At 34.7% G+C, this 15587-nt stretch overlaps 1 protein-coding gene and 1 long non-coding RNA gene across 2 annotated transcripts; one reads left to right on the top strand and one right to left on the bottom strand.

Moving 5' to 3' along the window:
• The first annotated feature begins 436 nt into the window (after positions 1-436).
• LOC141482687 (uncharacterized) lies at positions 437-1578 on the top strand. Its single transcript, XR_012465665.1, has 2 exons — positions 437-604; positions 665-1578. It is a non-coding gene; the product is annotated as an uncharacterized lncRNA (long non-coding RNA).
• Positions 1579-2531: 953 nt separating this feature from the next.
• Dph5 (diphthine methyl ester synthase) lies at positions 2532-3615 on the bottom strand. Its single transcript, XM_023162209.2, has one exon. The coding sequence runs from the start codon at positions 3381-3383 to the stop codon at positions 2565-2567; it is 819 nt and encodes a 272-aa protein (XP_023017977.1). The 5' UTR covers positions 3384-3615; the 3' UTR covers positions 2532-2564.
• Positions 3616-15587: the final 11972 nt, after the last annotated feature.

Raw genomic sequence — 15587 nt, 5'->3', positions numbered from 1 at the left:
TTGCTAAAATAGTTATGACTGTGATAGGTCCGTAATTTTTCACATCATTCGTATCACCATTTTTGTAAATATTCCAAATTATAAATCATATTTTAAGATATTTGATTTGAGTTTAGCGGGAAAAGTATGAGTGACAGATGACATGGTGTGAGAGTAATCATATGTATATTTTACAGTTGTAAATCTGTCAAAATCAAAGGTGTCAAAATGAAATATAACAATGAAACTTTCTATGTTTTTTTCTATCACTTTTATTTGTAACTAACGTTACTGCGGTTTCGTCCTATAATGACATTTTCAAGCTTGTAACGGAACAATATACATCTCGGCATCATTTATAATCTACCAACAATTATTATAGAACTCTAACCAGAATTGGAAGGGTTGCGCCTCTCACCTATAGATGTCAGTAAGAGAATCAAAAGGTACGAAAATCTTCAGTTTTGATATTTATAAAAAGCCATCAACTCTGAAAAAACCGTGTGCTTCGATTAGGAACGAGATTAGGAATTCTTGTGATTCATTGAATATTTCATGTTAGAAGCCTTAGGGTGTGTAAATCTAGATATTTTTTTTTAAATATTACGTTGTTATCTGGTTCTAGGTGAGTCTAGTCGGTTTAATTATTGTTCGATTCTATTAACTAAAAATTCGATTGTTCTAGCTCTGTTATATTCAAGCAACCAAGAAATAAACTTTGTTTTGTGAATCTCTCAACTCAGTTATCTCTCTGTGAACCCACCTACAACCTAAACCCAGCGGGACTAAAAGAAGAGCCTTCTTTTAAAGTTCCTCTACAAACTACTACAATAAACAGTTTATTGTATTGTTTTGTCCTATAAGGACATTTTCAAAATAATACAATAAATAGTTTACCTATTGTTTCGTCCTGCAGTAACGTTAGTTACAAATAAAAGTGGTAAAAAATATAGAAAGTTCCATTTTTCATAATGATCTCCTACCACGTAGTAATGGCTACATCATTCAATTTATAAAAATAACAATATATTTTTAAGATACAAAAATTTTATAGCATTTCAACACACATTTCAAAAATTGTTAACATGATTTCGCAATTTACTACAAATCAATCCATACAGACACGATCTTCAAAAACTAATCACACTAGTCGTGAACCATACTAATCCAAAAAATAAATTTGATTAAAAAAACAACCTATCAGAAAAAAAGAACTTCAATACATTTGTCTTTAGATAAATGTAATTTTCAACTACAATAGAAAGTTTCATATCTTAATGAAGACGTGGAGAAAAAAAATTTATGTTGAGGTGGCAGTAACAAGATTTTATTGGTCAGAGAAGTAAAATGGACATTTGATTGACTAAGAATAATTAGTTTCAACTTCAACATTCAGTCTAACATTTGCCGAGTTTGTTTTTCTGTCATGTAGGTATTATGCCATACATTCCTACAAAATCGTAGGTTTCATATATACAGGGCTATTCAAGTTCGAGTCTACGCATGAGGTTTCGTAAATGGTAAGAGAGAGAGAGTTTTTGAGTACTATAGAATGATAATATGTGAGATATACTGAAACAATAAAATTTTTTATTTTTTGCTGAATTTTTTTGGTGTAACGGCATTGACTATTTTGGTCATTAATCTCGTGTAATATATGTATGTTTATTACATATGAATAGTAAGCTATGGTGGTGGCCATAAGGCAGACAACAAGAAAGAAGATACAACTTGAAAGACCAGAACTGTCATCAAAACGATGAAGTTTGTTCCCGTTTATGCTGTTTTCAAAGGCTGGTAACATCATGTTCTGGTTAGCAATGTTAATAACTTCCCAATCCACCTAGGGAGCATTATGGCTATTCGCAGTCCATCAGCCATGTAACGTTGCAGAATCATCATAACTTCAAGTTGATAAATTTTCACAAGAAAATTATTTGGTCGAGGTAGGGATCGAACTCACAACCTTCCGATCTTGAGTCGGCTGCACTACTACTCCAAAATTCACCGCTGTTACATCTTTTTTTGCAGAAATATTGAAAATCTGCTTACACATTGTCGTAACAACTTTTATTGAACTACCATATTATATAAAAATATTGAAGTTTTTTACAAAACGTATTGAACGTATTGAAAAACACACATTAATGTGAGATTTTCAGTTGAAAGTTTATAAAACCGCTTTACCATAGCATCTTGGGGTGTCACAGCTGCCCTCTTTTCTGTTCTCATGATGTTAATCAGAACTCAATGAGTAATAAAAAAATCGATTTATTGTTTAAAAAATGAGCTGGTACTGACCACTAATGAAAGTTCCGCGAAGTTCTTAGTTTCAAAAATATTAGAGAAATAAACTACCGTACGAGTTGAAGAGTTTGATTTCACCTTGAATTACAGTTTTCAAGAATTCTTTCATTCGGAAAAGAGTTCTTGTAGAATAAATATATCATAATTCTCAGATTGTCAGAGGATTCCTTTGCAGTTCTTGTGTTTCACTCTCGAATTTCAATAAAAAACTCTCCATTCCTATAGAAAAATTGAATGGAAGCAAATTTGGATAAAATATATTTTATTTAGAAACGTTATCACAATCGATATTGTTCTAAGAATTCTTGCTCAAGAGGATGTATTTCTGGACCTACTATAATGAGAGAATGTAAAGGTCCACCCAAGTCAAATTTCGACATTTCACGTAAACTACAGGCAACAATTTTTTGTGTATCTGAGCCTACTCTTGCAAGTCCTACACATAAAGTTTCATCTGTTATTACTACATTCTCAGCAGTTTTCTTAACCTTATGTACTATTTCAAGAAGTTGGTCAGAGGCTTCACTTACAGACATAAATCTAGGAGGCATATATTCTCTTTTCTTTCTGGTCAAACTTTCCACTGTAGGTTCTTTAACTTTAATGTCCAATAAACATAAGGTGTGTAACTTGTTTTGATAGTTTTTAGTTATTTTTTCAAAAAAACTGTCTGGTTTCCAGTTCTCAGTCCAATAAGGAATTGAAATGGTTTCTCCAAAGCTGTATAACTGTAGACCGCAGCAACCTACAGCATTTAAAATTGATGCATTATGAACTACTTGAAAGGAAAGGCCCCTATCTCGTGCTCTCAAAATGAGATCTGTATGTGTTGTTGCTCCAAAAGGGTCTCCCACAACAAGTAATGCAATATCTTGTTCTTCAGATCCACTCAATATATCATCTGCACCTTGTTCTACTAAATCTCTATCAGCTATCAATATTTTCCGTCCATAAAACTTCTCGAGAACTTCTACACCACATGTTAAAATTGAAGTATAGGCTTCTAAATAGACTCTATCACATTTCCTGACAATTTCCAGACCTTTCACTGTGATATCTTTGCAGTCTCCCAGTCCCAAACCAATAATATAAAACATTTCTATTTATTGTTGTAGAAAAAGGCCCTTATTTGCATTAAAATAATTATGAGGTGGCCAAAAATTTTATATAAACTGTGAATAAAGCGTTTTCAAAACTTCCCAACTTTTCCTGCTTGTAATTTTATTACCAGAATAACCTATTTTCAGTTTTATTTTACTTCTCTCTCTCTTCTCCCTATTTTTGTATGATCATTGCTTCCTTCTCCCTTCTCCGGCGCATTCGACCTCCACCACAGATTACGTGCCTCCACTACCACAGCCACAGAATAACCGCCGCCATGGAACAGAAGCTACATCCGGAGACGCAAGTCTTCTTGCTGAATTTCACTAGTTCGAACTTCCATTGTCTACTATAAAATGATTTGAAATCCCTGAAACAACTAAAAAAGAAGAATTAAAAATGAATAGCTGAAAATAACAATTATATTAACCAAAATAAACCTGAAATGAAATAATAGTGAAATAATCTACAAGTAAAAATAGAACAATAGAACAATTAAATAAATAAAAAATAAAGGAATCAAAAAAAATAAATAAAAATAAAAGTGGTGAGATTGAATAAAAATGAAGAAATGAGAAAAGAAAATAAGAATAAAAAGTTGAGAGATTCCAAGTCACGTTAGTTCACGACGTTTCGATTGTTAGTATCTACAATCGTCTTCGGGTGATGACTGTACTGATTCCTCCGAGAGATGACTATTTATAGGTCGTTCGAGTACTTTCACTTATCTCCGCTTTCCATTTTCCGCTTCACTGGTTTCGTGGGAGATGACCGTTTTGGCGGTAGTTGGCCAATTTTCGCTTGATGATGGGTTTCCATATGTTGCGTATTTCTACGCTGGCTTGGCTGAAAACGTTGTTGGACAACATGTATGCGGCTTCCTTGAATTTTCTCCTAAACCAATGTTTCTCTCTGTGCAAGATCTCAGCTTGGGACCACTCGATGTTGTGTTGATGGGTCCAAACATGGTCTGCTATTCCTGATTTGCTGGTTTCCCCTCGCTGTGTGTGTTTCTTGTGCTCGGCAATGCGAACATTCAATGGACTCTTATAGTTTCACCAATATAGGATTTTACGCACTCACAGAGTATCCGGTACTCGAACGACCTATAAATAGTCATCTCTCGGAGGAATCAGTACAGTTATCACCCGAAGACGATTGTAGATACTAACAATCGAAACGTCGTGAACTAACGTGACTTGCAATCTCACCACTTTTATTTTTATTTTGTTTTTTTCATTCCTTTATTTTTTATTTATTCAATTGTTCTATTTTTACTTGTAGTTTATTTCACTATTATTTCATTTCAGGTTTATTTTGCTTAATATAATTGTTATTTTCAGCTATTCATTTTTAAGTCTTCTTTTTTAGTTGTTTCAGGGATTTCAAATCATTTTATAGTAGACAATGGAAATCCGAACTAGTGAAATTCATCATGAAACATTGTCAATCACCTTCAAACAAAAGTCTTCTTGCGTTATGCAACCCTGCGTCCGTTTTTTGGTCTTTTTACCCCTTCTGTGTATTCTTCTTTGCTTTATTTTGTATCTGTTCATTTGTTTTAAACCATTCCTACAAATTTGATTCTTGACCATGAAAAAAAATTTGTCAGTATTAATATGCTTCATAACTTGAATGAAACCCAGTACAATCATATTTGAAGAGTTTCAACTTTAAAGTTAATAATCCTGGTTACCAATTGTTGGTTAACCATATGATCTAGCAACATTTTGACCTTCAATAGGGCATGAACTTCCAGTTCTGAGTTTAATCTGTCACTTTGAAGACTCCTTTGAAGTGCCATATCCGTCCAATGTATTAGTGACATCACCTTATCACCTTAATGTTTATTTATTATCTCATCTATGACTTATAACTTTCCTTATAAATGTATTGGATTCTTTAAAAAGTTTTCTCTGTTTTAATGTCATGTGTTTTCATAGCTCCATATCTCAATGAATATCTATTCTATTGTGTCGTGGTATATACTTGTCGATAGATAATTTTGTACAATATACATTGAAGCTGTTCATTCTTTGGCAATGCTAGTGTTAATCAACGCACTGTTTAACATTGGTTTGCGAAATTCTGTTCCAGAAATTTTATCCTCGAAAATGAGCCCCCAAGAGGTCGACCTACAGTATCCAGGGCGACGATTTGAGGACCCTGATGGATATATACTGACCTATCACAAATGGTGCGTGGGATGGCGGAAGAACTGGGCGTCAGCTCTGATGCGGTTTTTGATAGTTTAAATTGTATTGGAAAAGTCAGTTTGAAAAGTCAGTTTGAACGATCGACGAAACTTTTGTCACGTTTCGAGGTATTTTCTTTGCTTTTGCGCAACCAAAACGATCCATTTTTGGATCGGATCGTCACGTGTGGTGAAAAGTGATTTCTCTATGACAACAGGAGACGTTCAGAACAATGGTTAGACACCGATGAGCCATCCAGATTTTTTCCAAAGGCGGAAACTTACCAAAAAAAGACCATGATCCATGGTTACTGTATGGTGATCAGCGGCTGGTGTGATTCACTATAACTTTCTGCAACCGTGTTACTATCACAGAGTGCTATTCTGAGCAAATCGAAGAAATATACCAAAAATTGCATCAGCAGCTATTGGCACTGGTCTACAAAAGATGTCCGATCCTACTCCACGACACCGCCCGTCCGCACACTTCACACCTTCCTGCCTCACCCATCATACTCTCCAAACATCCCGCCAACTGATTACCTTCTTTTCAAATACTTCGATAGCTTTCTCTCCGGTAGAATCTTCGCCAATCAGGAACAGGCAAAAACGGCCTCCGTCGATCAGACACCGATTCCCGAGCACCCAATTGTTTTGCTGGCGGAATTAATCGACGTGTGTTACGTTGGCAAAAGTGCACCGATTCAAATGTCCCCTATTCCAATTAAATTGTATAAATATTCACTGATATAATACAGTACACTTATAGAAATAGACAAAACTATTGAAACAACCAAACATTATTTTCATTATACCCACCAATTTTCTTTCATAATCTATATATATATAATGATTTATCACATATTTTTTCCAACTATATTCACATGCGGCTAAACAATACATTTGTATCAATAGAGAAGAGAAGTTGCAAAACATCCATTGTAACTTTGACACAACACGAATTCTTTTAATTTTAAAAATAATCTGTAATAACGTACAGTAAAAACCAGATATGCACATTAAGTTTATAAGTATGGATTGTAGATGGGAGGTTCTTGTGAAATTTGTAGTGCAAAATTAAAGAAAAAATAACAATTTGTTGACTATAATTAATCTGTTTATTATATATCGTTTTGAAAGAATGAAGAGACAGAATTCATTTATACTTTTATAAGTAGTATCTTATCATCCAGGCAGAAGTAGCGGCCATCGAACACTGTATAGGAATGAGCTGAGCTCAGCGCTAAGCTCATTTCAAGTTTTCTCAAGACTGGTGGAAGTTGTCTAAGTGCACTCGAAGAGCTAAGTAACCAAAAAGGGTCACTCTAGTTTGGGTTCCCGGACATGAGGGTCACAAGGGAAATGAAGAGGCCGATGTTCTAGCCCGTGAAGGCGCATCCACGGCTATGATCGGCCCAGAACCCTTCTGTGGGGTAGCAAAACCGTGTATAAAACATCCATAAATTCATGGATGCAAGCTGAATCGATAGATTGGTGGAAGAGTTCATGAAGAAACCATCGCTCAGATTCGCGGAAGATCTGCTAAACGACAACCGTAAGGTTGTAAAGGTAGTGGTGGGTATACTAAAGGGGCATAGCCGACTCAGGAAACATATGAGCAACATGGGTCTGACAGAAGAAACCCAATGCAGGTTCTGTCAAGAAGAGGAAGAAACCGCACTGCACCTGCTCTGTGACTCAGTAATATTACTCTGAGATCTGTGAATGCGAAGCGATAGCAAGGCTGCGACACGCAAGATGAGGGCAATGCTGTGATGCGGAGAAGAGAAACTACGGAATCCCCGTCACGACATACAATACACTGGTACAGATATGTGACGTCACTTGTGGAACGTACAGAGATATTATGTCACATTGGTATGCGTAATTTGAAATATAATGAATGGCTGGTTTTCTATTACTTTTTTCTATCCATTCATATATGTTAATAGAATAGTAATACATTTTTAATCAATGATTGTTAGCAATGCGGTGGTTTCTTAACAATTGAATCGAGAAATATTTTACAGAGGGTTACACTCAGCCTGAAATCGTGTTTTTTTTGTTCTTTCACCATAATTCATGCATTTCTGTTAGGCAGTTACAAAAAATATTGAAAAAATTGAATCTGAAACGAAAAAATGTTGAAGAATTACCCATGTAGGATGTGGTTTTTGGGGTGTTAGAAAAAATTGAAGATGGTAGTGGAACCTGCCTAGGATACAAATCGTTATGGAGGAGGTTAAAATTGGTATATGGTATCCAAGTGAAAAGGAATACTGTTTTGGAAATATTAAGAATAGCTGATCCGGAAGGTGTTGAGGCAAGATCACGTAGAAGGCTAAAGCGACGTAAATACATAGTTCCAGGACCCAATTTTATATGGCACATGGATGGTTATGACAAACTGAAGCCATTTGGTTACGCAATCCACGGAGCTATAGATGGATTTTCCAGAAAAATATTGTGGCTACGAGTAGCTTCAAGTGATAACAATCCTAGGATAATAGCGTCATATTACTTAGAAACAATTAGACAATTGAAAGTTGTGCCAACATTGCTGAGAACAGACTAAGGAACAGAAAATAGCATAGTTGGATGTTTGCAGAACTATTTAAGGTATTATCACAATGACAATTTAGCAGGATTCAACAGTCATATTGAAGGAAAGAGTATTTCCAACCAAAAAATTGAATGCTTCTGGTCACAAATGCGACGACAGGGTATAAGTTATTGGATAAGTTTTTTCAAAGATCTCAAAGACAGCATGAACTATAATGCTAGTGATCAGCTAATTGTGGAAAGTCACAGATACTGTTTTGGTTCTATTATTCAGGGTGAACTAGACCTTTTGGTGAAAGAATGGAACACACATACCATAAGGAAACAAAAAAATATAGAACTTCCATGTGACATACCACAAATTATGTATGATATTCCCCAGCTATTTGATACAATTGACTATGGAAAAGATGTGGAAGAAACAGAAATTAATTATTTGGAAGAAACTTTTTCACAAAAGCCACTTATGTATGATCCACTCATTGAAGAACTATTGAAAATTTTATTTTCCGGTATCAATCTACCAAAAACATTGAAAGAAGGAACGCGTTTGTTCTGTTTTGTTAGAAACAATTAATTTCTTTTTGAAATTCTTTTATTACTCTACAATATGAGGATGAGTTTTGTTTCATTTAACAGAGAATATATTGGTTATGTGCTGGGCTGTATCGATATATTCAAGAACTATCCACATTTCTCATTTTAACTATTATAATTATGAATATGCTTTCATTGCAGCCACAATAATTTGTGAGCTGTATTTTATTGTGATTCGGGGGAGAATGATTATGAATATCTCCAATAAAGCAGTTGAATCTATTTTAGATCTTATATGTCATTATTGTCATTCCAACCCGCCAGATTCTATTACAATAGGGGCCAATTAATAGAGGACTTTTTCGTAAAAAAAATTCTAGTATAAAACCGAATGTGCCATATGAAAAACAGTCAATATTTCAATAGCAACTGTCACTTAATAATTCCTTAATAATTACCTATGTGTCTTTGAAAGTGGTTGACGATGTATTAGTACGAATACAATTATTCGAGTCTTCCATTGTCTAGAAAACAAAGAAAATTTTCTGTATCTGTCAAGTGAATTCACACACTTGATTAAGACAGTATATGTTACTGTTGAAACGTCGTGACTCAAACACATGCAGAGAATTCATTTTCTTGGTTTTCTAGATAATCCAGAAAAATTCTACTTGCACTTACCTATGTATTATTTATTTAATATTTGACTGAATAAATATCACATGTCATACAATAGAAAGAAATTAATTTTTACAAACATACCTAAACCATGGGTCGTAATGGTGGATCATTCGCTTCTAAACCATAATACCTTGGATTCAAATCCCAGTAAGGTCACCAGTTCCCTGCGTTGCAACCCACGTTAAAAGGTATGCTTGTACAAGCCTCTCAAACACAAGGAAAAAAAGGTATTTTGAACACAAATATATTAAAAACATTATTACAAATGATAATAATAGTGAATAAAACAAATATCTTATTTACTATCCTAAACAAGAGAGACAGAAGATTTGACTTGGTCCCCTTGTTCAGTAACATTAAATTTGAGTAACGGGTAACGAGATAGGGTACACCCCCCATTTTTCTATAGTTTGGAAAATACAGGTTTCAAATTATTAGGTTACTATAGTACTATAATTCTCTTATCTTGACTGGAGGTAACCACAAACTCATTTTTTCAAATAACAATATAACCATTTTTTTCATTATCCGAAAGAGGTTTGAATTTATGAGAAAAATTGGAGGTACAGTATAGATTATTTAATCGTTCAAGGTAAGCCATAAAAATCAAACATAAATCATGCTACTAGGAAACATCATATATAATGTGTGGCTTGTCACATGCAAGTTTTTTTTTTGTTTCCTTATAGTATGTGTGTTCCAGTCTTTCGCCAAAAGGCCTAGTTCACCCCAAATAATAGAACCAAAACAGTATCTGAGACTTTCCACAATTAGCTGTCATCATAATTCATACTGTGTTTAATGTTGAAGTTAGTATGTTGGCAATCCTGTAATTGACATGTGTCATCTGTTAGTTTTTTTTTTTAGCTCTGTACTCGTGTGAGTTGCATGTTGTATGTTATGTCGACGAAGTGATTACTTATTAAAACGTTAATCAAGGTGTGCCTTATTTAATTGCCCAGTATCTATTTGATGGTATTTCAAGGCGCAGTTCAACAGGTTATGGGCCCAGACAACCTTTTCTTGGACTTTTGAAATACTAATATAGAATTGGGATAGAGGTTGAAAGCGTCAGAGGAGTGAGTGATTATTCTGGAAACCAAAATGGCGATGGCAGTGTCACTTGGACAATTGAAACAATTTGATGGGACCGGTTACTCAAATTGGGAGTTTCGTATGAAACTAGTACTGGAAAATAATGAGGTACTAGATGTTCTGGAAATTACGGACGAAACTACGAGACAAACTGCAAAATTCAAGAAACAGGATGTCAAAGCTAGGAATATCATAGTGCAGGCGTTGGCGGATAATATCCTTGATAGTGTAAGAGATGAGAAATCTGCAAGAGATATCTTTTTGACTCTTCAAAAGACATACACAAAAAGTGGACTATCAGTTCAAGTGAATTTACAGCGAAAGCTCAGAAACATGATGTATGAAAGTGGTTCCCTTGAAAGTTTCATAACGAAATATGAAAAGACTGTTCAAGATTTGAAGAGTAGTGGTGGAAAAATCCAGGATGAAGAAATTATTTCCCAGTTGCTGGCTGCGATGCCTGAACATTACCAAGCTATTACTACTACAATAGACGTTCTATACAGCCAGAACCCTACTGAAATGAATTTTCATTTTGTGAAAAACAAACTTTTACAAGAAGAAGCTCGTCAGAATAATAGTAGTGCCTCTGTTAACAGCGAGGAAGCAATCGCTCTAGTCAGTGGAGGTGGAAAAAAATTCCGTCATGAAAATAGACAAAGACAAATACACAATGTGAGAAACATAAATAATAGACACAGTGTAGGCAATAGACAATATTTTCAAGGTAACAGTTCTAGCAACATAAATTTCCGGTATAAGTGTTACAAATGTGGCAGACCTGGACATAAAAGAGTTGACTGCCCGGAGCTACGAGGAGTGGAAAAGTCACGCACTTATATCGCTTCAGAAACAGAAGAAGAGGACATAACCTTTTTGGCTAATGTTGGTCATACTGAAACAGGGATGTGTGTCACTGTCAACAATGTCACTTCCCATAATTTTGACAACTCCACAATTATTTCTTTTATTGTTGATTCTGGGGCAACAAATCATTTAATTTGTTCAAATACAGGAAAATATTTGAAGGAGGAAAAATTCGTGGATTATTCCATTGGTGTGGCCAAAAGGGATGTAAAAATCAAAGCCAACAGAAGTGGAAACTTGTACTTGAAAAATAAAGACAATGTGAACATCAAAATAAAAGATGTTCTGGAATGCTGTGATTTACCATACAATCTACTTTCTGTAAAAAGACTACAACAAGAAGGCTTCAAAGTGATTTTTGATGGCAATAATGTGCAAATTGTTGGGAAAAAGAACCAAGTTGTAATTGAGGGAAGCATCAGAGGAAACTTGTATATTATTGACTTTGTACTTGAAGAAGATTCAGCAAATATGACTTCCAATGAGAAGAGTTCTTTGTTACATAGGAGAATGGGTCATTCTTCCTATTATCCCATAACGAACATTTGTCAGGTGTGCATGGAAGGAAAACAAACACGTTCCTCATTTCTGAAAGTTTTGCCCACTGAAAAAAAATCTAAAAGAATATTAGAAGTGGTGTCTTCTGATGTAGCTGGACCATTTGTTCCTGCAACTTATGATGGAATGAAGTATTATGTTTCATTTACTGACCATTTCTCCCACTTCACATGTGTTTACCTCATGAAAACCAAAAGTGAGGTTTTAGAAAAATTTAAGGAATATGAAGCAATGGTTTGTAATAAGTTCCAAACCAAAATAAGTAAATTTAGATGTGACAATGGTGGAGAATATACCTCCAGAGATTTCAAAGACTTCTGTAAGAAAAATGGTATGGAAGTACAATATACAGTCCCTAGGACACCTGAACAGAATGGTGTTAGTGAACGTCTCAATAGGACACTAATGAATATGGCTCGTTGTCTGCTACTTGATTCGCAGATGTCAAAGTCATTTTGGGGTGAAGCTATCAGATGTGCAGCTTATCTTAATAATAGATTACCAACCTCAACATTAGAAAAAGGCCAATTACCAGCAAATATTTGGTATGGACATAATGTAGAACTCAATAACATCAAAATATTTGGATGCACAGGCTACGTTCACATACCAGAAGAAGATAGAACAGACAAATTTCAGAAACATAGTATCAAAATGAAAATGTTAGGTTATGCACCTAATGGTTTCAGAATGTGGAACTCTGAGAAGAAAAAGTTGGTTATAGCTCGAAACATTGTATTTGATGAAAGTGAAAACAATATTGTGACGCCAACACATGAGCAGAATGAAATTATTTTGCCCCACTTGATTGAAGAAAACATAAATATACAAGAAGAAAATGAAGTCCAAGTTGAAAATGAAGTCCAAGCTGAGCAGGAAGGAAATGGGGCAATTAGACAGAGCATCAGAGAAAGAAGAATACCAGCTAGATTTCAAGACTATGATGTGGACCTTATGATTGCTTTGGCTACAGGCTACTTACCATCTGATATACCACAAAGTTATGATGCTGCTGAGAAGGATGAAGGATGGAGGAATGCCATCAAAGAAGAAATATCAAACTTGACCAGGAACCAAACATGGGATATAGTACCATGTCCTCAGGATTCTACTGTAGTGGATTCACGATGGGTTTTTACACAAAAAAACATCAATGGTGAATCTACAAAAAAAAGCAAGGTTGGTAGCAAGAGGTTTCCAGCAAGATGAAGTACCTTATGAAGATGTGTATACACCAGTGGCACGTATGGTAACAATCCGAATACTTCTAGTATTGGCTGTGGAGAGGGATTATCACATGGGCCAGTTGGATGTGAAGTCAGCATTCCTAAATGGAAGTTTGGATGCTCCAGTTTACATGTACCTGCCTGAGGGAGTCAATGGTCCACTTAATCATGTTTGCAAGCTGAAGAAGGCCTTATATGGACTCAAACAGAGTCCAAAGTGCTGGTATGAAAGGTTGAATGCATTTTTGAACTCATTGAAATTCATATGTTCAAAGGTAGACCCGTGTCTCTACATTAGAGCAGAAACATATTTATTGATATGGGTAGATGATATATTTTTAATTTCAGATGATAAAGACAATTTGAATTTGGTTATGAAACAGCTGTCACAAGAGTTTGAAATGAAAGTCATGTTTGATGATAAATTGTTGTTTTTAGGTTTAGAAATTGAAAGAACCCAAGGAAAAGTGTACATTACACAGAGAAATCTTATAGAGAAAATTTTGATAAAATTTGGTATGACTGATTGTAAGGGAGCTTCTCTTCCGATGGTACCAAAATTAAATCTAGAACCAGAAAGTACTTCTGTTTTACAGAAATTGCCTTACAAGGAATTAATTGGCAGTCTTATGTACATAATGTTGGGTACAAGACCAGACTTGGCTTTTGCAATAACATATTTCAGTCAATTTCAACATAATTTCAATTTATCTCATTGGAAACACTTGAAAGGTATTCTACGATATCTAAAGGAGACAAAATATTATGGTTTATGTTTTTACAAGTCAAATCAAACATCATTCACAATACATGCCTCTGTTGATGCAGATTTTGCGAATAATCCTCTAGATAGAAAAAGTATTAGTGGTTTTGTTCTAAGACTTAATAATAATACAGTGCTGTGGAAATCAAAGAAACAATCTGTAGTAGCATTATCAACGTGTGAAGCAGAATATGTTGCACTGTCTGCGTGTTTAACTGAATGTTTATTTTTAAAACAGTTGATGAAAGATATGCTTATTGAAGTTCAACCCATTTTGGTATATGAGGACAATCAGTCATGTATTAAGATTGCTAAAACATTAGAAACCAAAAGATCTAAGCATATAGATGTTAAACATCATTTTGTAAGAAATTGTGTTAGGGAAGGTGTTGCACAGTTGATTTATGTTCCTTCTAATCTACAAATTGCAGATGTTTTGACTAAAGCATTACCCTTATCAAGATTTCTTATTTTTAGGGAGAAAATGAATGTTATCTCAATATTACAGAATGGGTGAATACTGAATATATTTATATTTTAGGCATATGCACTTTCCAGAATTGGGGGTGGGTGTTGAAGTTAGTATGTTGGCAATCCTGTAATTGACATGTGTCATCTGTTAGTTTTTTTTTTAGCTCTGTACTCGTGTGAGTTGCATGTTGTATGTTATGTCGACGAAGTGATTACTTATTAAAACGTTAATCAAGGTGTGCCTTATTTAATTGCCCAGTATCTATTTGATGGTATTTCAAGGCGCAGTTCAACATTTAAGATCTTTGAAAAAACTTATTCAAGAACTCATAACCCTGCCGTCGCATTTCTGACCAGAAACATTCAGGTTTGTTGGAAATTCTCTTTTCTTCAATATGACTCTTGAATCCTGCTAAATTATCATTGTGATAATACCTTAAATAGTTCTGCAAACATCCAACTATGCTATTTTCTGTTCCTTTGTCTGTTCTCAGCAATGTTGGCACAACTTTCAATTGTCTAATTGTTTCTAAGTATTATGACGCTATTATCCTAGGATTGTTATTACTTGAAGCAACTCGGAGCCACAATATTTTTCTGAAAAATCCATCTATAGCTCCGTGGATTGCATAACCAAATAGCTTCAATTCATCATATTTGCCATATAAAACTGGGTCTTGGAACTATTTATTTACATCGCTTTAGCCTCCTACGTGACCTTGCCTCAACACCTTCCGGATCAGCTATCCTTAGTATTTCCAAAACAGTATTCCTTTTCACTTGGATACTATATACCAGTTTTAACCTCCTCCATAACGATATGTATCCTAGGCAGGTTCCACTACCATCTTCAATTTCTTCTAACACCCCAAAAACCACATCCTCTATGGGTGATTCTTCAACATTTTTTCGTTTCAGATTCAATTTTTTCAATATTCTTTGTAACTGCCTAACAGAAATGCATAAATTATGGTGAAAGAACAAAAAAAGCACGATTTCAGGCTGTGTGTAACCCTCTGTGAAATATTTCTTGAATAAATTATTACGAAACCACCGCATTGCTACCAATCATTGATTCTAATTTAATTACTACTCTATTAACATATATACATGGATAGTAAATAGTAATAGAAAACCAGCCATTCATTATATATCAAATTACGCATACCAATGCGACATAATATCTCTGTACGTTGCTCAAGTGACGTAATATCTCTGTACGTTCCACAAGTGACGTCACATATCT

The sequence above is a fragment of the Leptinotarsa decemlineata genome, unplaced genomic scaffold, assembly GCF_025532065.1.
Source record: "Leptinotarsa decemlineata unplaced genomic scaffold, Ldec_3_MD MMD2_P_RNA_scaffold_14, whole genome shotgun sequence".
Taxonomy (NCBI): Eukaryota; Metazoa; Arthropoda; class Insecta; order Coleoptera; family Chrysomelidae; genus Leptinotarsa; species Leptinotarsa decemlineata.
The sequence above is the reverse complement of the archived record's forward strand: the minus strand, read 5'-3'. Positions and strand labels throughout refer to the sequence as shown.